Below are 24544 nucleotides of genomic sequence, written 5' to 3'. Positions count from 1 at the left end.
TATCACTTCAATTTTATTTTTAACTCTAAATAAAACCTTCACAGGCTTGGAAGACTTGGAAAATTGTCAGTCTGCTAGATCATATAAGCTAATCCTGTTTGAATCTGGTCATAATTTGTGTAGGATATTGTCCCCCCAAAACTGAAATGCTTAGAAGAGAAGTTTGCAGTTTCATAGATAGGTTGTTCTATATTGTTCTTTCATGTTATGTAGCCTTTATGTTTTAAAAGTATCTGAATGCAGATAAAAGCATTACTTTAAAAAAAATACTTTACATATACTGCGCAAAGCATGTAAAGAACAATAGTTCTCCTTCTGTCCTCAATTCTATCAACAGTAGTCTCTGTATTTCCAGGCTGTGGTGGAAGAGAATATCTCTACAGATTTTATGTTATTAACAGTTTACTCAAAATCCCAATGAAAAAGATCCCATCTAAGTGTGAATGACGTCATACTAAATTCATCACTGTCTTCCCCAGATTTGAGCCAACTCCAACTTTTTTGCCTTTTTTATATGAGGTTCAGCAACCTAAGATGTTACATCCACGTAGAGCTTTTGTGACTGACGACAAATAGGTCTTATAAAACTTCATTTTTTTTTTTTTGCCATCCCACTTGCCTTCTCTCTCAAGTAAAATCAGATGTACTCATCCTGAGTCTTATTTTAGAGTTAATTCTTTTAGATTTGTTCTATCATAGAGAGATCATATGAGTGTAAAAACTTCATTCCCCTTAGCATCCTTTGCAAAAAACTTTATAAAACATAATTTTCTCAATTAGCTACATGAAATCTATTCATAGGGCAAGTAGAAATGCATAGTAAAAGGATGCTAGACTAGGGTATATGTGAATGCATTTGCATTTAAATACATCTTCATAAAGCTCCTGTTATTCCTGCACTCTAGAAAATCTTTGGATTTTAAACACTGTGCCAGGAAATGGGGAGAAACAAACAAAACAGTAAAACATGAAGTTCAAGACAGATAAAACTTTGGCAAGATACCTCATAGTGCTCATCTTTCTTGAAGGAGATTAATGTCTTTAGTTCTTGCAACACCTCGCTATTTCTTTAGGTAATAGTTACATGTGTTTTTGAAAAGCTTGTTTAAACTCCTGTGTATGCCTAGAATGACCCACACATGCACACATAGTTTTCATTCACTAAGTACCTGCTGATTTCAGATGTATGTCTGCATACATATTTCATCCCTGGACTTTAATGCGCCAGGTTTTCCGCCATCATCAGTGTTTAACAGACACGTTTAGGTAGACTTGATTTTGTCAAATCCCTTCCCCAAGGAGTTAGCCAAGTGTATAAAAAATCCATCTTTTTCCATTGCACACTCATGTGAAAGCAACATCACATTAAAATACATCAAACTTATTCCTATTTCACAGGGATTTCTTATTTACTCTCAGAGACCTGAGTGCTTAAGTTATCACACTGATGATTGCCACACGAATTTAAGTAAAAACCTCCAGGGAAAGAGAGGCGTTTCTTACTCCTTGCTCAAAGTTTATAGTATCAAGAATTTTCAGGTTTGCGCACTATTTGATAACAAACAATTTCAGCAAAGTGTATGGATATCTCAGATGGTCTTGGCAAATATTTGTCTCTGATCTGGCCTCATACAGCTCCTAGAAGGTTTAGGCAAACCGTGCCCTGAGGGGATTCTTCCTTTTGTACCCCTGGGCAGCAGTATGCAAATACACAAATCGGAACAGCGCATAGCTGTGCCGTGTGCACAAATTCAAAACTCCACTTTGTGGTCCGGCTTTTGGTAAGGCTCCCCAAATCAGTGCTGTGTTTCCCACTGTGGCTTGGAAATGCAAGAGAGAGAAAAGCCAACTTGTTCATTTGTTCTTAAGAAACCTGCATATCTTAAAGGCAATTTTAACAGTGTTACTAGAGGTGAACACTAAGAAAATCGGATAGTTTGGGATCTGTGTTTACTGTTTTTCCTAACTGCCCCTACGTTAACTAGTGCATTAAAAGGACAACTGTGCTTTGCTGCTTTGAATTTTTGTAGCATACTGATCACCCTCCCCCGAGCTCATCTGAGACAAATTACAGCCAGTATAGTTTCTGCAAGCTGGCGGGGCCCGTACTATGGTCATGTTTTAGTGCTCTTTGATCCATAGGTTTCAAAATAATACAAAATCCTTTGTGTTAAATGAAGTTTACATAATTCAATTTACAGATTAAATTTAAGACTTTTTAAACCAGTCACACAGCAGCAAATATTAGGGCATAATAGTGTAGAAAGTAGCTCAAAAGAGATACCTCCGAATATTTTGAAAATGTAATGGAGCTTCTCACTTCAACCTGAGAAGTCATGAGTTTGTAATGAACTTTAAATCAGTGTATTTTAAACACCATGGGTTTATAGATTTGTGAAGAATATCACTGAATAAGTATACGAATAAGCAACAAATCAATCTTCTCAGGTAACTGTGTTAAGAATAGCCATTTAAGATACAAAAATAATTTCACTATGTAATCATTTTTAATTTTAAGTGCTGTGGTTCACTCACTTTAAACACTTGTGAGGGTCACTTAAAAATAGTTTCTGTTTTCAATGATAAGCACCATATCCTGAATCCTCGCTGTTGGCACTAAGTGAAATGTTGCACATATTGTCCTCCCAAGAACCCTTTGAAGGGTGTCGCTTATAATTCCCATTTTACAGATGTGGAAGTTGAGTGTTTGAGATGTGAGATAACTAACAAAATGTCGTACTCCCACAAAATCTCAGAACCGAAGTTCAAAACCAGGTCTATTAGAAGACAAGATGCACATTTGTAATCAGTGCTGGTCTTCTGAGCGTAAAATTATAACCTATGGACACATAATAGAACAGCACAAATACGCTATCATAGTAACATTTGTGCATGGGTTAAACCACATTTTATGATCGCTGCTGAATTTTGAAAGCTTTATCCTATGAAAAAACATGAGTGTATACGTATGCAATGCCTCCATTCCCTGCCACAAAACATTTGCCTTTGAAGTCACCGCTTAGCTACTTTGGATCTTGGTTGAGCATTTAGCAGAAGTTAAAATGTAATGCCAAACTTCATTGGTTGGATTTTTTATTAGATAAGGTAGAAATGAAAGCAGCAGGCAATTTAATTAGCAGTAATTTTTCTGGGCAAGTCATTACTTTGATGAACTTCAGAGCAATGTTTATGGCTCCTAATTAACCATGTTAGTCATTTGATTGAATAATCACTTTGGAAATGTTTCTACAATTTGATTAGAGTCTGACCCACTCTGATAGTCATAAATTAACTGATACCACTTTAGGATAACATGACTTTAGTTACTTTAGGGGAATAAACTCCTCTTAGCTATATTTTTTCAGGCTTCTCTGGACTGTATAAAGGATACTGATTTTAAGGATAGACTGGATTTAAACACTGTTAGCTGGCATCTCAATTTCAAGAGCTAGATGTTAATTTTATTTACTCTGGAGTATAATAAATAGTATTAAGAGTGGGAAAAACACACGTATATTCTTACATATGTATGTTTTTTTCTAAGCTGCCGTTCCTTGTTTTTCTTAGAACCTCGAATCATAAGTTTTGCCCCTGGAACTGTAATGGAGGTCCTGGCTTTAGCCTTATTAGAAATTATTAATTTATTATGGGTTTTAAATTGGTATACTTTGAATGTCACAGATTAATAAACAGAATTTATGAAAAATATTACAGAATTAGTACAAGAAATAACAAATCAGCAAGGTCAATAGATACATGAAAGTTAGTGAAATGATCAAATTCTTTGATGTCAAATGTCCAAGATCATGCTTGTTTTGTATTATGTTATTTTGTTTTATAAGATGTTCAACTTTGAATAGTGGGTTTCTTATAAGTACTTGCATTTCCTCTCCTCCTCTCCTTCTTCCCCTCTTGGGAGGAAAGACTACATTTAGTCACACTTATATATAATAGAGTTTAATCTATATGTTTTCCTCTAGCTTCAGAGCCAGCCAGCTGTTTTTACAGCCATACTCCAGCTGGCCAGCAGTCAGGAAAAGTATTTTGTGGCAGGGTGTCAACATTGGTACAACAAAATTCTTACCTCTAAACAGCTGCTGAGCTGATGGCAGAGTCATTAACACTGCCCCTTCTAGGTCCAGCTGCTTCAAGGGTCCTATGCCTGGCAATAAATCAAAATAACGTTAAAAATTAATCTGAAATACCACTGGTTAAAAAGTATGGATAAAATGGATTGCTAACTATTTGGTAACCCAGACGTTCAATCACTCTGCAACCCCATGATAAATCTCCTGATATCAAGAAACAAGATTAACTCTGTCTTTTGTACGGTCAGAATTCTATACTAGATAATGTGTCATGTAAAGAAGGCATGGTATACTAAAATGTTTGATAATGAGTTTTATACTGTTTTCAACTCAAAAGCTGTTGATTTCTACATACTTTTAAATGTTATTGCTCTAATGAATTGCTATTGAGATATATTTGACTAGGGGCACCTGTGTGGCTCAGTCACTTAAGCATCTGACTCTTGGTTTCAGCCCAGGTCATGATATCGGGCTTTGTGAGTTTGAGCCCTGAGTCAGGCTCCATTCTGACAGTGCAGAGCCTGCTTGGGATTCTCTCTCTCTCTCTCTCTCTCTCTCTCTCTCTCTCAATCTGTCTCTCTTGTCTCTCCACCCCTCCCTTGCTCATATGCTTTCTCTCTCTCTCTCTATGAGTAAATAAAACTTAAAAAAACATTTTTGACTAAAACCACATCAACTTTTTTCAGATATTTCAGAAATTTCAGATATTTCAGAAAAAATATCTGATATTTTGGTTGACATTAATCACCAGGCAATTTTTGTTTTTTTTGTTTTTGTTTCTTTTTTTAATTGTATACACTTTAAAAATGGAACATTCCAGACTGAGAAAGAATGACCTCTAGGCCAAGTAAATGGTGCTGATTATCTATTATAAATTAAATTCTATGGATGGGTAGTTAAGAAGAGATGAGGGTCTTTAAATCCCACTTCTTTTAAGTGATCTTTATTACACATTCAGAAATCATGTACTTACTATGAGTGGTGGAATGGGGGGACACACTCTTAAATAACACATTTGTCATGTGTTTTATAAGTTTATATGTGCTCAGAGTTTCAAAGACTTGAGTATACATACAGAAGATAGAATTAGTTTAGTCACATATATTTATACACTCCTATAGAATCTGTATATGTTATATACAGGCTTTGGTCCAGGTTTGTGGGACCTAAAACATAAACTTTGTGGAATCTTCTGAAAGAAAAAGAAAATGAAATGGCATATACAAAGTTAGGGGCAGGACCTCAGGAGGGACTCCTGTAAGTGGAGGATCCTTCCTGAAGCTGTAACTTCATTGGCTTCACCAGACATCAACCTCTGATCAAGTGAGTGAACTTCTTTTTTCAGAATAAAAGAACTTGAGCCTGTAGTAGATTGTAGATAACATCTGACCCGACCTTTATTTTATATAAACTTGGACACAGAATGGTTTTTCTAAAGTCATGTAGCTTTGCTAGTGGTAAATAAAGCACTTGAATTTCAATCTTTTGTCTCCTAATCCATATATTTTTTTTCCTTTTCCCTCTCACTAACCTAATAAACAGCCATCACTAGGACTCAAGTTTAACCATTAACCAAGTTTATTTTTTTGTATTTTTTCAGTGATGAGTTAACTTGGTCAGATAGGCAAGGCCTCACTCCTAGGGTGATAGTGGTATTTGCTACGAAATTGTGGGATTTCTGTTCTCTAGTCTCATTGGTTTGGAGTATGACCTGTGTGCTTAACAAAATAACAAGTTAGTGATACTTTTATTTGGGGCTGAAAATAGCAATCACCTTGAAAGGCTAGACTAATTTTAAGAGATGTAGCAATTTTGGTGTTTTATTAATAATTTCTACCAGTGTTCATGAAATAAACTATGAATGAGTCTTTTGTTGATCTTTCCTCTAAATACCACGGGATATACAGATATATCTCATAAATGCCCCCAAACGTATCTTAACTCATTACACCATTTGTTTCAAGGCTACTGTCCTATTCATGTGGGATTGCAGGAGAACCACTCTTCAGCAAATGTGGGTAAAGCTGTGAATTCACATGCCTGTCAAAGAGAGTCCGTGTTCACCATTTCTTGTGTGGGCCCTGCCTGAAATGTTAACTACGTGTTGACAAGCTCTTCTTGTGGAGACTCATGTCAGTTTCGGTTATTTTCCTCTCTGCACTCTGTTCACTGGTAACCACACATTTTCAGCTCCAGACTTCTCTTTGACCGGTGTTGTTTTTTCTTTCAGAAGTGCCTAGCTGCCACTCCATTTATATGAGGCAAGAAGGCTTCCTGGCTCATCCCAGCAGAACAGAAGTTAAGTTTTCTATTATTGAAGTTCCTTGTAAATCCTGTCAAAATCAGATGTGCCAAAGATGCAATCATTTGATTATTCATTCTATTTTATGGGGAAAATCACTTATGTTCCCTAAAGCACTATTTTAAAACTTTACCTTTTTAAAGTAAAAGGAAGATGTTTCAGGTCATGTTATCTTGAATTTGGTTGTTAACATGAGTCATGTGCATATAAACAGCTGAAAAGTGGAGTTCTGTGTTCCCCCCCCCCCCCCCCCACCAACAACCACATTCTTTTAAAATAGAACATGTGCTTTATAGATTAGCCTATCTTCCTACTCTCTGTTGAAATGTATCTTCGAGGAATGTCAGTTTTTCTTTACAAATTTAAGTCTCTGTTTTGAAATAAAAGACAGGAGATATAAATATATTTGCCTTTAAATAAACTGGATTTTCTTTTTTTTTTTCAACATTTTTTTTTTTTTTTAATTTTTTTTTTTTATTTTTGGGACAGAGAGAGACAGAGCATGAACGGGGGAGGGGCAGAGAGAGAGGGAGACACAGAATCGGAAACAGGCTCCAGGCTCCGAGCCATCAGCCCAGAGCCTGACGCGGGGCTCGAACTCACAGACCGCGAGATCGTGACCTGGCTGAAGTCGGACGCTTAACCGACTGCGCCACCCAGGCGCCCCTGGATTTTCATTTTCAGACAAATACTAGTTAAGAATGGAATTTCACATAAGAGGCCTACAGAAGGAACTTTTATTATGGGTGTGTTCATGGTAAACATGGTGGGAAAGCTTTGATCTAACAGACTTTGATACCTGCAAATTAGTGAATAAAAAAGATCTCTGGATGCATTCCCTACTAAAGTATTTCTGGAAATATGTGTGTGGTTCTTATCATAATGCTCTTTGTCCTCAGATGATATAGATACATGCGTTTACATTAGGTCTAATATTGGTTGTTTTGTGTAAGTGAGATTGATAGAAGTAAATCCTTGTATTTAAAGAAGAGTATAATGAGCTGGCAAATCAAAAATATTTAAGAAATGCGATGTAATTAGTGTCACTACTATTGTTAATGTTATGTACTCATGGTAGAGACCAATACATTTGAGAAAAAAAAAAACTGTGATTAAATTGTATGAGATTTCTTACTGGCGATCAAAGACAACAAGAATTCACTGAAGGTCACAGTCAATGACATGGGGGAGAAAATGACCGTTAAAGCTGTTGATCTATTTTGTTGTTTTTTTTTTTTTTTTTTCCTGTGGGCTTAGTTTTGTTACAGGAAAAAGGAATATTAAACATAGAATTAAACTGTCTTGGCTTTTGGAGATGAAAACATGAGAAGGTTAGCCTAGCTAAATATTTCTCCCAGGAAGTAAGGGGTAGACTGAATGTGTTTCAGTTTTTCAGGATAACCCCGTGAGGTAAATATAAGTAATTCATCTTGATTTCCTTCTTGTCTCATGAATAACAAAACTTGGAAGAGAATGAAAAAGGAGATTGTAGTTTCTAAGTTTGCCAGTGTTTACCTGCTCTGTGCTTGGGTTAGTAATGATATAAATGTCTGTCATATATCACTGTGCTAGGTACTATTCCAAACTTGTGTATATTAAATTATTATCCTCACAATACCCCTTTAAGATAGGTGATTTAATATCACGCCCATTTTATAGGTGAGGAGACAGAGACACAGTGGCTACATAGTGTGTCTAAGGTCACAGAGCTGAAAAATGGCAGAGCCTTTTTCTACCCCAGTTTTTGTGTTAATGGCTCTATTTTAAATTGCTTGTGAATTTCATTTCTATCATGAATAAATGTATCCTCTTTCTCCCCACAGGCTGTATGTTTGAAAAGGGCCCCAGGCAATTTTATGATGACACCTGTGTTGTCCCAGAGAAATTTGATGGTAGGTTTTTCATTGTGCTTCAAGTTTGAATTTTTCTAAGAGAGAGTGGAGAGTTCACCCTCAATTCTCCTGAAAGAAGTTGACATCTCTTCTTAAAGATTTCTATGCACATCATTTGTGATGTATTCAACTCTTGCTAAACTTTACCTTTTATAAATTCTCTCTTCCTTTCCTTATTCGGAAGCTTTTTGCTTTTGTCCTAGGAGAGATCTCATTTTGAGAGTTATAACCAGAGTATCATTCTTGCTGAGCTTTGTGTCCAGTAAGAGGGGTCTTTCCATTGCCCTGCTGAGCACATGCAGCTTGTTGTTCGAGATTTATTGAAAGCTGATCCCATAATTAACAAAGCAGAACAGAAAGCATGCTACTGTGGATACGCAGATGACTAATGCAGTCTTCTTCCTTTTATTGTTCATGAAAAGATGCATTATGGAACACAGGAACAACATAGCTGCCCATTTAGTTAGTGATTGTTAGTCCTTTTTGTTCTCCCCCCCACCCCCCCTTGGGAAGATGTTCATTCCTAATGTGCCATTATTTTGTAATTGCTTAAAATGGAGTCAGGAAAGCATTACCTTTTTAATATCACTCTCGATTGCAGTGAAAAGGTTCCAGATTTTAGAAAAGAGTGTCAAGTTAAATAGAATTTCTTCTTTCTCAACAAAGGTGGCAGAAGTCAGCATCTATGCGGACGCTTGGGTAAAAAGTGAACAGTTCATTGGTTTGGTGGTTCTTCGGAGTGGTCTCCATATTTCCTGCTTTGATTGTTTAACAGGAAATGAGCAGGGACCCTCTGATTAGCTGATTGCACAAACTTTGGGGATCATGGCTGTAATGACTTGGTAGTGCTCATAAGGTTTTAATCGTTGTTATTTAAACAGCAAAGTGCATGCTCAGATTGCTTCTACATCTCTAATTAGTTGCTTGAAGACTACTCTGTTCCTGAGGTTTTTGCTACTCTGGTCCTTCACAGAAGGAATGATAATTTTGGGAAGATCTGTTTCCTTAATCTTGCTTTAAATTGCTAAATTCATTGAAGGTCACAGGGTTAAGCTCCAGTAGGGGTCACTTTTTTGGCCTTATTCTAAATAGATACTGGTTTTAAACTTCGAAGTTCAACAGTGTGATAGGTGTGGAGTGTCATAATTCTTAAAATACAACCTTTTTTCTTCAGACAGAGCATAAAGCCTTTGCTTTTTGGAATGATCTTCATCAGATTTTTTCCTTTTCTTTCTTTCTTTCTTTCTTTCTTTCTTTCTTTCTTTCTTTCTTTTGCTTCATTCTTAGTGAGCTTAACATTTTAAGACATCTTGATTATCAGCATGGGCATATAAGGAAGAAAAAATAGCTCAAAACTACCAATAGGATTACGACACAATCTAAGAAGCCTAAATCACATGAATGTCTATCTTGATTATTCATTCCCTTTGACTTTTAAATATTCTCAATTTTGTACTAAGAAAGGCTTTTTTGGAAAATAATACTTATTACTCTTTTTTTTTTTTTTTTTTTTATAAGGAATAGAGAGCAAAAGAATAGAAAAACAAAGGGTTATTTTTTTTTCATCGACAAGGCCAGTATGGTCAGTCACATTTATAGGCAGAAACAACCTACAGATTATAAAATTTGACAGGGTTTCACTCTGTATAATTGCTCAGTTACCCCCATGAAAAAATTTGTGAGTCTCAGAAGGAAAAACTGAGATAAATAAAACTGTCATTGAAATCAATATGAAGAGACACTTCTGTATTATCTAGCTTAGACCAAAATGACATAATGATTTTTAGCAGCTATTGACTGAATAATTTTATTTTGGTTATGGTTTGTGAAGTGTTGCTCTTTTCGTGATTATTTTAAAAGGTGTGTTGCTGTCTACTAACCAAAGGAAAGTTTTAAGAAGCTTCTGACTTCACCTGCTTTATAATTCACACTAACTGTGAATAGATTAGCTTCAGTATATTCTGTCTGAATTGCTTCTATCGTGGAGAAGAGAAAGTTGTGCATTAACAATGATATGTCCGTAGGGCCCTAGACATTCGTTCCCAGTGTGACCAGTTCCACATATTTTAGGGGTAGGTGCCTGGAGGTAGATGTAAATAATCAGGAGTTATGACTGAATTTTTTGTTTGTTTGGTTGGTTGGTTGGTTGGTTGGTAAAAGCAAGATAACTGACCAGATTTATGCCAGAAGAATTGTGGTACTAACACCCATATTGCTGTAATGTACTTAATAGGTTTTTACACTATGTATAAATAACAAATAAATGTAACACAAACCAACCTTTCTTGATTAAAAATATAGATTTACAGAAAGCTCCAGTACGTATGTTTTCAGATTGCACTTTTAGAAAAAGACTAGTAAGCTAAACTCACATGAGTGAAATGCAAGCAAGAGATGAAGAAAAACAAAGAAATTTTTATTTGCTGCCAGCTAAGAAAGTGGTAGTGCCCGTATGAAGGTGTGGAAAAAGATGGTATGATGATAATCCAATATGCTCTGATTTCCCTATGAGATTTTCCTAATTTATATAATGTACAGATTACTTAACCCAGCGTTTAAGATGCTATTAAATTTGCTTTGAAATATTTGCATTAAAATTTGCAATAGTTTGTAATGTGCAGGTCAATGAGATATTACACATTATAGTTTGCAGAATTTAATTTGTACAAATAAAGTGCCCAGAGCTTAAAATTGATTACTCCCTCTTCAGTGTTGCTTAGAGCAGTGAATAATGTCATTAGCAATAAAAGCAAAAAGAAGTGTGATTAGACGGTATGGTTTTTAAATAAATGAATGAAAACAAAAGGATGGTTATACAAAAATGTTATAAGTAAATGACATCCGTGGATTTATTCTGCACCTGTATGCATTTATTTTGACCCTTATATGTTATATATAGTTGTTTGTGAGTTTGTACAGATTCTCGCTTTACTTCAAATCCTTTGATTGTTTTAAAGCCTTGTTTAGCAATAACATTACATTTCACAGACACCCATAAAGTGGTTGTGTTTTAATCATTTTAGCGATTGACTTAATGTAAATTTTATATAAATGTCATAATATTGCTAATAATCGAAACTTAAAACCTTTTTAATTTAGGAGACATCAAACAGGAGCCAGGCATGTATCGGGAAGGCCCCACGTACCAGCGGCGGGGGTCACTTCAGCTCTGGCAGTTTTTGGTAGCTCTTCTGGATGACCCTTCAAATTCTCATTTCATTGCGTGGACTGGGCGAGGCATGGAATTTAAACTGATTGAGCCCGAAGAGGTGGGTTTAACAGATTTTTGTTTGGAAAACCAGATATGTTATAATATTGAAGAAACATATATTCGATCAGTGTGCCAAAAACGTTTTTGTTTGTTTGTTTGTTTGTTTGTTTGTTTGTTTTTACTTTTAAAACTTTAGGGAAACCTTCTAAATTAGAAGGTGGGCAAAGGAAAAAAATGTATCCATTTAAACTAAGAAATGAATATGTTGCACACTTTTTCCAGTTGAATACCATCCTGTGGAATTGATGAAGAAAACTAGCCAGAGCATCGTTGGCATAAGACTTGATTCAAGAATGCAGTGCTTGGGAAGGTCTCTAAGAGAGCATCTACATTGGGGATGTTTGATGATTTTTGAGGAGGAGAGGGTGTATCTGAAGTTCAACTACTTTTGCACATGAAGGGATTGTTCTTGAGTATTAGCATTTGTTATCTGGATAATCTTAATTTTGTCAAGGGGTCAGAGGGGGACATTGAGAAACCAAAGTCATGTGCCAGAGGGAGCGGGGGAGAAATTGCCGTGGGGGGATAAAGGCCCACAAGAGCTGCAGTAGGAAGAGCTCACTCCTTCAGAGATGCGGGCCTAGTAGGGACATTGCTTCTCTTTGACTTTTGGTGATACCTTTCCTAGGCAGCCGGACTGTGTACACCCCGTGAGAAAGTAGGGATTAAGTACAAAGTGTCACCGTAATACCTAAGAAATTGCCAAAGTGAGAGAATTCTAGAGAGATAATATGGATAAATGGAACACACTTTCAACTACCTGTTCACCTTTCTTACTGTCGCCCCCGTGCACAGACAGATGGAATGTTTTCTGGAAAAACGTCTCAGTTCAAGTTTTATTCTCCCCAGGTCTAGTTTCAGACTTAAAGCTACTATAATTATTATGGCATAACCCACCAATTGCATTTTGGACCTCTATAGAAAGGTGACTTTTGTATGAAATGCTTGTGTCTTATTAAAGGTGCTTTCTCTGCTACTTTTGAAGTTGACTTTGGTTTACATTAGCCAAGAAAGCAATGGAAGACTTTCAGTTAACATGCCTATGACTGATCATTTTAGCTGTAGGGTTTAAACACCTCAGAAAGATTGAAAAATTTCGTAAGATATCCAGCTATTTTTTTTAAAATTTTTTTTAACGTTTATTTATTTTTGGGACAGAGAGAGACAGAGCATGAACGGGGGAGGGGCAGAGAGAGAGGGAGACACAGAATCGAAGCAGGCTCCAGGCTCTGAGCCATCAGCCCAGAGCCTGACGCGGGGCTCGAACTCACGGACCTCGAGATCCTGACCTGAGCTGAAGTCAGACGCTTAACCGACTGAGCTACCCAGGCGCCCCAATATCCAGCTATTTTTGAACCCAAGTGATTAGTTTCTCATAGACCAAATATCTACAACCTAGGATAATGGGCCTATACATCTTAAATTTTCTGCCCTTTGAAACCAGGTATTCATTTATAATCAGATAACATGTCGTAGTTTGATATCCAGAAGATAAGTTACCTTTCTTATTTAAGAGATTATCTGATTCAAATATGTATTAAAAGAAGTTTGAAATAACAGGAGCTGGTTAGCATAATTATAAATCTACTTCAGATTATAACTAGTGCTTGCCGGGTTAGCTTTGCATCTCCATTGCCCTACACCAAACACACAGATTTCAGAATTTGAAAATATCCATTGTCTAGTATGGCCTAAATGTTTGGGTGTTTGAATTTCCGTAGTGTGTATCAAGCTTACTTTGGCTTTCAAACTAAATTCATTTTTATGTAGATGTACTTAAATGATGTAAGCTAAAGAACCATAAAAATGTGAAGCACTAACAAACTGAGACTAGAAACACTTAATGTAAAGTAACTTGAAAGCCCTTTAACGTGATGGAAGTGTGTGCTGTTCACCTCATCGAACATGTTAATAATCACTGCAAGAGTTGGTTCATCGGAGAACTGAGTACGTGCGATAGGAATTTACATCGAACAGTTATTTCCTTCTACCTGTGCCTAAAATATAGTACTGTTAACTGTGGGCACACCGTGGTAGAGTAGATCTCTAGAACTTGTTCATCTTGCATAACTCATCTGCGTCTCATAGGCATATTGGTATGTGGCACTTCTCTTGATGAATGTGACACTGAGTCAGTTAAAACATCTCTAAGAATCGGGGCACCTGGGTGGCTCAGTCGGTTAAGCATCTGACTTTGGCTCAGGTCACGATCTCATGGTTTGTGGGTCTGTGTGGAGACTGCTTCAGATTCTGTGTCTCCTTCTCTCTCTGCCTTTCTTCTGCTCATGCCCTGTCTCTCTCTGTCTCTCAAAAATGAATAAACATCACAAAATTTTAAGAAAACATCTCTAAGAATAAATTTTACTGTTTTAAAATACCTACTAATACCCACTTGTGCTGAGAATTACCAGGCATCCTCAAAATCAGACTCTGCTTATGGTATCAAAAAAATCATCTTTCTCCCCCTAAAGACTTCCACTGTGTTGTCTTAAAGTTGGTTGCAAGTTTTTTTTACTTTCTAGGGACATCCTGGTGAGTTTCTTCATGAGAAGCATTTGTAAATGAAAAACTATTCAGAGGTTGTTGTTTAATTTAAGGAAATATTAATACTTTATTTTCACATAGTTAACAAACAGGGAGAGAGTCAAACAAGAAGACACTCTTAAATACAGAGAACAAACTGAGGGCTGATGGGAGGGTACGGGAGAGGGGAAAGTGGGGGATGGGCACTGAGGAGGGCACTTGTTGGGATGAGCACTGGGTGTTGTATGTAAGTGATGAATCATGGGAATCTACCCCCAAAACCAAGAGCACACTGTATACACTGCATGTTAGCCAACTTGACAATAAATTATATTTAAAAAAGAAAAAAAAAAAAAATATATATATATATATATTTAAAAAAAAAGAAAAAAGTAGTTTTCATGTCCTTTTCAGGTTTGCATGCTGTTCACTTGCCAAATCTCTTAAAGATTTGCTGATGTTCATTATTTGGTTTTTAAAAGGCATTTTATTTAGAAAGCGTTGATTTCATTTCTTACTGCCACCCTCCCATTTCACTACTGCTTAGAACACTTGCATTAAAATAAAGTTGATCTTCGGAAAATTAAGGTGTACCTGCTGTGATGACCACTTGGATATGTCATCATGTCCCAGTTACATCACATTTCTCTGCTCTTAAAAAAGTAGAGGGATGCATGTGGCTAAATTACATCGTATGTTTATTCAGGGAATACAAATTAAGGAGGTAGAAGATAGCAAGGATCAGTATTTTTAAAAGGAAGGAAAAAAAAAAAAACAAACCCTGAGGAAAGCCTATTGCTAATAAAATGGAGAAAGACATTATGATCTCCCTGAAAAGCGTTCTATTTTCGTGTATGGGACCCAGCAACAACTTGGAATTTCATAGAAATGAAGGAAAACACTAACTCTATTAGCTAATGCTCTCTTGGGGTCGCCTAGGTATGCATGACAGCTGCAGTATCTGCTCAGACTAATAAAATATGGAAATTAACGAGAACATGGTTGTAGCTGGGGTAGAAAAAGCAGGCTACGCTCTTCAGTATAATGCGTCAGCCAGCCCAAGGCGGTGGTGACGCGGGGGAGGCATATACATTGAAGAAGGGGCTTTTCTTGAAAACCTCTCCTCTGCCACATAAGTTGCTCCTCCAAAGCCACATTATAAAAAGTTCTGAGATTTTTCACTAAACAACAAAGTGGACATTCTGCTTTAGAGATTTTTGTTTGTGGACTTGTGTACATGGTGACCTTTTCCACTTCCTTCTTATTTTTAGTATGCAATTACTGTTGTCTAAGTGAATGCCTAATTTGCCAGTTTAGTATTGGTTACAGTTTTATTCTGATGCTGCTTCAGGCAATAAAAATTATTTGCAGTTCAGATTATGAATTTGTATAGTGTTTCCTCTGCTCCACACAAAATGCCACTTGTTCACTCTTTTATTTGGTATCAAACAGGGTATTTTTTCCTTTAGTTTATCACAACCTCGAAAAACACCTTTACAAAGAGATCACTAAGCTGTTCTTGATCTATGGGTTTTATCTGAAAAACTAAGAGGGAAAAAACAGGCCATATATCTCAGGATGGGAAACTTGCCTCATCTTGGTGAATTGCAGCCTGTTCGTTCCCATTGTAAACACATCCCCTTATTTCCATTTAATTTTGTATCCAAAACAATAGTGACAAAGAATTCTATTGTGAAGTTTCAGAATGATCACTGCGCTGCATGCCTGGTTTAAAAGCAAACCAGGACACAGGAAAATTCAGATCATGATTTTGCCTCTTTACTTAGGTCTTTAATTTGGATGTGTTTTGGAAGGTTTGGAAGTAATTGATTAATTCACTAATGTTTTATGAAATATCTTGATAAGGCAGTTCTTAACACTACAATGTCATTCTGTTTTGGTGGCAGGTGGCCCGGCGTTGGGGCATTCAGAAAAACAGGCCAGCTATGAACTATGATAAACTAAGCCGTTCGCTTCGCTATTATTATGAGAAAGGAATCATGCAAAAGGTGAGCAGCTAAAACAGCATTAAAATTCATTGAAATGTTGCACATTAATCTGCATGTCGTACTTTAAAAGCCACATATCATTGCATTGCTGAAGCAAGGTTTTCACTCATTTTAACATATGCTTAGCTCTTGGTTTTGGTATTACAAGCCTTTTTATTTATAAATTCCTGGGCATTAGAGACCGGTGTAATAATATCATATAGACACTAGTAGACTTTCTGGCATTCCCAACTTTACCGTATTTGGTAAAAAATGTTGTTGCAGTACTAATATTCATGTATATCTTCCCAGAAGTTTTCGGTAGTCCACTACATTCCCCACAATTATATAATTTGGAAATGCTGTTGTTTATAGTTTCCAATACAAACTGAATGCTTACTTTTTCCCTCCTTGTTCTTATCCTTAAGAAACATTCAGAGAATTTCTTGTCCTGAAAAATCTTCTCTTCTTGTCTGAGATCTTGCCTGGTTTCAGCATGTGACAGCTTAGAATCCTAAACCATTTATTAAAAATAAATATTGATACTATTTCATTGGTGAATGAAGTTATATATATTTTATTTCATTTCAAGTGAGCTTCTCTTAGTATTTGAAAGTGGCTTTAAAAAAAAGAGTAAGATAAAACAAGCCAAGTGCATGAAGAAGAGATTGTAAAATTTTTGAAGAAGGGAATGAACCGATGAATAAAGATAAAACATTGAATACTTGTGATTATTACATCTTTCAGCCTTGCATGTGTATTCATTCCAGTTGTGTAGACTGTGAACCAAGTTTATGATTTATCCTTTGTGAACATTACTGTCTTATTATGCGTCCTTTGTTCATTTGGGTGACACAAACATAGCTATATATTCTGCACTGTGGCATATTTTTTATACCACTATATTTACGCCAAGAAAACTCAACCACTTGCTACATGTAACATACTGGAACAGAGGGAACAGCATCACTGAGTTTTTAGACCAAAGGGAATTGGTGCTCTGGAGTTCACCAGCTCAGAAGTTAGAGTGCCCAAGATCCTTGAAAGATAAGGCTGAATCCATTTCTCATGTCCTATTTCCCTGAATCTTGCCTTCAAGATATATAACCTATTACTACCTGCTCCCCTGTGTTCTCCATCTCAACCGTAGGGTCTTTTTTTATTCCTCCCTTCCTCTCACCTGCCCTTCCCACCTGCAGCGAGACCCTTTCATTTTCCTCACCAAGTCCCTAGTCCCAGCATATCACGTGGGCTGGTGCAGCAGGTGCTCCCCAGTCCTGGGCAGTGGTGCACAGCGAAAGAGAGAATGCAGTCGGGTTTACATGCTGACTTCTCAGCGGGTCACCTTTTTGAACAGGTTCTTCTGCTAAATGGTGGTGTTTTTACTTCCTGAAGTTGTTCTCATGATTAAATGAAATAAGGTACCCGAGATCGTTGCGTGGTACCTGGCACAGGAGAAGTCTTCAGCGAAAGGTGGCTCTGAATACCACTCACACCCTGAAACCAGTGGGAGCTGAGACACATTTGGCTTCTGTGTCTTGACCATGAAGTCTCTTATTAAAGAGAGCATTCACAGAGAGTTAAAAGGAGAAGGTGTCTAGTTACACCTCAGCTTTTAGACGTAGTGTTTGACAGGGTATCTCCAGGATGTCACGCCAGGTCTTAATTATTCTCAAGGGTGTTCAAACGTGATTCTTATTACTAATATCACCATTCCATGTGCCTGTTTATTTATCCGATGATCACATACACCGTGTGTTTACCTCTTATTTTAATAGATCGATAAGACAAGATGCTATCAAATAATCAAATTATGGCATAGGTACTAAAATACAGATTAAAATAGTGTTGCTCCTCACATTTTTCCCTGTTGGGATGTAATTGCCAGAAGAAATTGTTTGCAACTGTTTATCAGCTAGTAGAGGGTAGCAAAATTCTGTGGTTTCTATGACATACCTTTTGGGGTGTTGCCGTGCAATGTGAGAAAGCATAGGGTGTTTAATGGTGAAATATGCAAAATTGAGGTCTCCTTGTAGCCAGCACATAAATGAAGGCTGTTTACAGTTTTTACAGACATGTTTAATCTTTTTCCTCATATGTGTTGAGTGATTCTCTTTGCTGCTATTTGATACGCCTGTGACCCCCCTCATTACTTCACCGATATGGTCCCCTCTTTATAGAGTGCCTTGCCTTCTGATTTTTACCTAACGTCTGTATCAGTCTAATGGTTAAGTAAATTTTAACAGAGTCACTCAGAAAAATTATGCTGTCCTTAAAAAAAAAAAGTGTGTTATAGAATTTTATATTTCAGGGTGTAGTGGAAAAATGTTTATATGACCACACTTGTTTAGAAACTTAAAATTCTGATACTCTGGTTTCTTTTCAGATCATATAAACTTAAAATTATGTATGTATGTGGTGTATGTCAAGGAAAATAAAATGGAAAGTTTAGAAAATAAAAATAATCAAATGGATCTAAACATATAAAAAAATCCTGATTATTTCAGTAGTTGTGAAAGAAGAAAGGGTGGGGTATGGCTTTTAGACTGTACATACATGTGTTCACTTCTATTTCAAAACAGAAATGCCTAGACAAATATGTGGAAAAATTTGAACAGTGGTTATTTCTTGATGTTATAATGATAAATCATTATTTCTTTTGGTTTAATGTGTAGTTTTTAGTTTTCCTCTAGTTTCTCTGTGTTACTTCTACGATTTTAAAAATTAACACATAATTTAAATGTGTAGTCTTTCAAAGCACAGTTCAAAAGATACTTCCTTACTTAACTCTAATTCATCTCCTATAAAATTCATGTTCTGTATATCTCAGCTTTGCAGTTTGGGTATACTTAATGTGCAGCATTTTCTACATTGTAATTGTATTACTACTAATAAAAGACATTATTTCCCTTGGTAGTTATCAGCCTTTGTTCTAAACTCTGTGGCATCTAACATAGTCCGATAAATATAGTGGTAGCTCCAAAAATGTTTTTCATAAGAAAAATAGCAGGAAGCAATGAGTCAAGGCAGTCTCCTTAAGAGGTTTTATAATCTTGATTGCATGTTGTACATTTTAATTCCCCATGGTGATTTATCAAATCATTTCTAATTATAACCAATAGCAACAGGTTGGATAAAAAAGCTACCAGTAGCCTAAAGCAAATACCTCTTTTTCTGAAGCTCCAAACAAAACAAAGAAGGTTATTGAATGCTTTGAGGTATGCAGGCCATTTATTTATTTATTTTCCTCAAGATGCTTTGAATAAAGAAAAAAAAAAAAAAAGAAAACAAGGATTTCATATCTTAGCTTTGTTTCTGATATTGCCTGTTTATATATTTATGGCAATTCCACCTTTATGAACTTAGTTTCTTTCTTATAAGGGCCTAAAATAATTTATTTCAGCTCCTCTGTTTGCTATGCAATGTACTAGAAACTTCCATCTTGATTTTATAAGAGGCTTTCCATAGGAGCCGTTCCCACCTTTATTTCACAAAAGAAAGGGGAAAATGAGAGCAGATTAAGAAACATGTCCAAATTTATAAAAACGAAGTGTTCACTCTTTTCATACCTAAGAATATTCAGATTATTTGGATTCTCTAAATTGGTTCCTTTTACAAGCTAAAAAAATCCAGGACAAAAAAATGTTCTAAATCTTGAGTCCAGAACACTAGCGCTCTTTGGTAGTTGATTCGCTTTTTCCAGACATACAGATAGTTTCTAAACCATGAACTTACTCTTCTCCTGCATCACAAAGCAAATAGCAGTGCCTTTTTGATACATAGGAACCCAGAGGTACTGAGTAATTCTCACCTTTCTAAAACTACTAATCTCTGCACACATACGAAAAGGTACTGTCAATGTCAACGCAAAGAACTGTATTCATGCACACACCCCCTCCACCCTCTATCCCACAACCCACTCCTGGTTTTTTGAGAACCTCAGTTTTGTCTGTTAATGGAGGTGGGGGTACATATGTGTTTCACTTCATTATTGTTTATAATTTCCTAGAGAAACATTATTCTTCAAAATTTAAGTTTGGTACATGTCATTCCCTACAAATTATGCTACTTCTCCTTTATTTCAGGCAGCTGTCACATTTCTTTTTCTCATTTCCTCCCTATGCATTGTATATTTTAAATTCCTTTCACTTTTTTACACCTCTTACTTCAATTTGACACTTTACACACATCCTTAACTTCTGTCTAATGCAACTTGCCTTCATTTTTAAAGTGATGTACCCAGGATAATGCTGTCCTCTTGATCCATCTTTCATTTAAATAAGGCTATGCATCTTTTTCTTTTACATCAGAATACACAAGTGCCAAAAAAAGAAAAAAAAGAAGAAGAAAAGAAAAAGAAAAAAGAACCAGTTCACTGTGAATCAGCAAGTCACTAGTCTAGTCTTATTAGGAACACAACACATTTTTCTTTTAAGGTTTAGAAGTTTAGTTTTTCTACGATTTCAGAAAATGTAATATTAAGAGGGAGACACTACACCTTAAAGATCCAGTCATTTTATAAAGATATTACCATTTAAAACAAAGGAAAAAAATTTCAATGGGAGATGCCTGCATGAAATCATTGATTTCCACCCCTCCCCCAAATAACAATGTAAGCTTCCTTTTATTTAAAACAAGCAAAGTGCTAAGCTTTCTAGCTGTGCCTGGAATGAATGTAATTATTACTCAGAGTCAATCATTACTCAAGGTCGCATTTCCCTCTTTTGGACTGTAATTTATTCTACAAAGTAAGGACCTTCTTTTTTTTTTTTTTTTTGGTTATGCACCCTTTCTGGTATATTAAACCAAGTTTTTATTCTTTTGTTTCCCTGCTCTTTCCTATTTGGGGATGGTAGAGATCGCAGTTCTTTTGAGGTCCATTGACATATAGTGTTACATCAGTTTCAGGGGTAAAACAGAATGATTCACTACTTGTATATATCATGAAATGATCGCCACACTAAGTTCAGTTAACATCCTGCACCATACATAAGGCTGGGTTTTTCTCTTCCGTGTTTTCATCAGGTGGCTGGAGAGAGATATGTCTACAAATTTGTGTGTGATCCAGAAGCCCTGTTCTCCATGGCCTTTCCAGATAATCAGCGCCCACTGCTGAAGACAGACATGGAACGTCACATCAATGAAGAGGACACGGTGCCTCTGTCTCACTTTGACGAGGGCATGGCCTACATGCCGGAAGGGGGCTGCTGCAACCCCCATCCCTACAATGAAGGCTACGTGTATTAACACAAGTGACACTGAAGCAGGGCCTGCTCAAGCGTTTCCTCTTTTGCAGGATGCAGAGAATCTCTGAGTGCTCTTCGATTTTTGATTTTTGTTGTTTGTATTTTATTTTTAAATAATAATACACAAAAAGGGGCTTTCCTGTTGCATTATTCTATGGTCTGCCATGGACTGTGCACTTTATTTGAGGGTGGGTGGGAGTAATCTAAACATTTATTCTGTGTAACAGGAAGATAATGGGTGAATGGGTGGGGGAATACGGGGATTACTTTTTACTTAGGCTTGGGATGGGGTCCTACAGGTTTTAAGTATGATGAAGCTATATCATGTTTATTTGATTTCATAACAACATAAGAAAATGTTCATTTTCTCTGGGTATCTATGGTACAGTTAATTCACATTGTGTAAATATCCACTTGGAGACCATTTGCCTTGGGCATTTTCCCCTCATTTCTGAGTCTCTGCAAGATGTACAAAAACAAAAACAAACAAACAAAAAAAACAAAAAAAAACAAAAAACAAAAAACAAAAAAAAACCCTACTGTAAATGGCAGTTTAATTGTTAGAGATGACTGGTTTTGCACCTGTTGTAAAAAGGTATTTAGAGATTGCATTTGCTGTTTTTGTTTTGTTTTGCTCTATATATGACTCACAGAGGATAACCATAAAATGGGTAATTCTCTCTGAAGTTGAGTGATCACCATGACGGTAAATGAGGGGCACAATTTTGGACTCTGGCTCCAAACTGAGTCATAGGCCAGTAGCATTACATGTATCTGGTGCCACCTTGCTGTTTAGATACAAATCATAATGTCGTTTAAATATTTTGAAGCCCGTTTCAGTTAAATAATGATATGTCATGGTCCTTTGAGATCTTCATTTAAATGTTAAATCCAGGATCACAATGAAGCAAAAAATATCTATCTCACTTCCTTCAGTACATAAAAAGACATTATTTAATCGATAAGAATTAACTGTACTAAATCACATATTATGCTGTTCTAGATACAGCAAGCACTCCTTAAGAAAAATATCCAATACACTAAATAGGTACTATAGTAATTTTTAGACATGGTACCCGTTGATATGCATTTAAACCTTTTACTGCTGTGTTATGTTGATAACATATATAAATATTAGATAATGCTAATGCTTCTGCTGCTGTCTTTTCTGTAATATTCTCTTTCATGCTGAATTTACTATGACCATTTATAAGCAATGCAGTTAACTACAGATAGCATTTCAGGACAAAATAGATGACTCAAACCATTTATTGCTTAAAAAATAGCTTATGCCATGCTATGCTATAAGCAGCTTTTATGCACATTGACAAATGAAGAGTAAGCTTCAGCTTGCTAAGGGAAACTGTGGAACTTTTGTAACTTTTGGTGAAATAGAAAATTATTTACAAACTGTCAAAGATCTGAGGAAGTTGCTGTATGACATAGTGCTGGCACTGATATTCATCATCTTGTTTTGGACACTTGTGTAAATGTGTTTGGATTGTTTGAAAGAAGATTTAAAGATTTAAAGTTTCAAAGGTTTTTGTTTTGTTTTTGTTTGGCATTTGGAGAAAATATTGAAAGCAGAATATGTTGTTTCATTCGCCTTGGAAAAAAACAAAGTAAATGGTGTTATAATATCCTTGAAAAGCTTGCTGAACCATTCAGACAAGAAGCATGAATTTTGTTCAATCCATCAATATCCCAGAGGAACAGCATTTTTTAAGAGTCTATAATGAAATGTTAAAAAAAAAATCCAAAACACAAAGCCAAAATGAACCTATAAAAGCATTTCTTGGTGAACACAGGAAAGATTGTTGAAAGATGATTTCTCGGCTACCCATTTTCCAAAATGGCACAGATCACAGCTCATATATCTAAATTGAACAGCTATTGGGAAACCCATATACAGTGATCAATACTAGTCACACTTAATCCTACAAAAAGATCTATTTTAATTTCATTGTATGTATGTAACCTGTGATTTCAATGATTGTTCTGCCTATACATTATATATCATTAGGCCCATTATGGGTTAATAAGTATGCCTTAAAAATGAGAACTTTTTTCCCCCTACTATGCTCATGTGGCCATTTACAGCACTTAGAATAAAAACAAATTTTAAAATATTCAGCTAAAGATTTATTGGAAAGAGTATTAACGTATTTGGAGAAATTGAAGGAGAAATTAAAAGTGGGTCTTTAAAATAGCATCTAAATGAAATTGTATTGAGGATTCTTTTTCTTTCTTTCTCCTTTTCTTTTTTTCCTTGATCTTTTCTCTTTTTAATATCTAGTTCTAATTTCCCATTGGGGAAGGATTGGGCTATGAGTTATCTTAATGGATCAAAGGAAGAACTGGTATTAATTATATAATATTTAAGGCCAAACTATTTTTCTGCTTAAGGTAGTGACTCACAAAACAAAATGAGTAATTGGCCTGTTAACATTAAGAATATTTCCAGTACAGAAGGGTTCAAACGTTGCATTATAAACTCTTTTGGGAAATGTATCTCAAGTTCTTTTTTTTTTTTAAGTTCTGTTTTTATTCTTTTTGTTTGCTTGTGTTTTTATTTTCAGATAGATTAATAAATCTGGCAGCTGATTTCTGCGAGATTCTTGTGTTTTGAATTTCTAATTGAATTGGCTATTAGAAATCCTTTAAAAATATAACATTTTCCTTCAACTTGGTAAAATAAACTAAAAGAAATCTCTCCCCTAATTTTGCTGCCTCTCAGTGATGATATGCTATTACCCAACAGACATTACAACCAAGAACGGTACATCCTAAATAATGAAAAATGACTTTTCTTAAGTTATGCCTCTGAAAAATACTGAAAAATAAAAGTCCACAAAGCTAGCAGTGCGCAACAGTTTTCTGAAATCATGCGTGGGTCTTGGAGGTAATTTATTTGAATCTTCTTTCTATAGATAGTTTTAATTTCTTGTGGCTGCCCTAACAAAGGTAATGGTTCAAAGCTACACAAATATATCCTTTTATAGTCCTGAAGATCAAAAGTCCAAAATGAGCCTAAAGGTGCTAAAATCAAGGTGCGCATGTAGGGATTCTTTCGAAGGTTCCAGGAGAGAATCCCATTCTAGCTTCTACTTTTAGAGGCTACTGACATTTCTGAGTCCCGGCTCCTGGCTTCAGCACTCCAGTCTTTGTTTCTGTCGTCATGTCCCTCTTTGTACTGAAGTCAAATATTCCTCAACCTGCCTCTTCTAAGGACAC

At 36.0% G+C, this 24544-nt stretch overlaps 1 protein-coding gene across 6 annotated transcripts in view; it reads left to right on the top strand.

The window, feature by feature from the left end:
* Nucleotides 1-24082, top strand: part of ETV1 (ETS variant transcription factor 1) — a 92201-nt gene extending 68119 nt beyond the window's left edge. For 5 of the 6 annotated variants that reach the window (XM_042919188.1, XM_042919194.1, XM_042919183.1 and 2 more), the window contains 5 exons: nucleotides 6319-6387; nucleotides 8214-8282; nucleotides 11382-11551; nucleotides 15984-16085; nucleotides 21090-24082. In XM_042919188.1, coding sequence (XP_042775122.1) covers nucleotides 6319-6387; nucleotides 8214-8282; nucleotides 11382-11551; nucleotides 15984-16085; nucleotides 21090-21311 — 632 coding nt within the window. In that variant the 3' untranslated portion in view covers nucleotides 21312-24082. The remainder of the gene's footprint in view (nucleotides 1-6318; nucleotides 6388-8213; nucleotides 8283-11381; nucleotides 11552-15983; nucleotides 16086-21089) is intronic. The other variant, XM_042919197.1, reaches the window with a different exon arrangement.
* The last annotated feature ends 462 nt before the right edge of the window (nucleotides 24083-24544 follow it).

The sequence above is a fragment of the Panthera leo genome, chromosome A2 (genome assembly GCF_018350215.1).
Source record: "Panthera leo isolate Ple1 chromosome A2, P.leo_Ple1_pat1.1, whole genome shotgun sequence".
NCBI classification, from domain to species: Eukaryota; Metazoa; Chordata; class Mammalia; order Carnivora; family Felidae; genus Panthera; species Panthera leo.
Note: the sequence above shows the minus strand (reverse complement) of the source record. Positions and strands in the feature narration are given on the sequence as shown.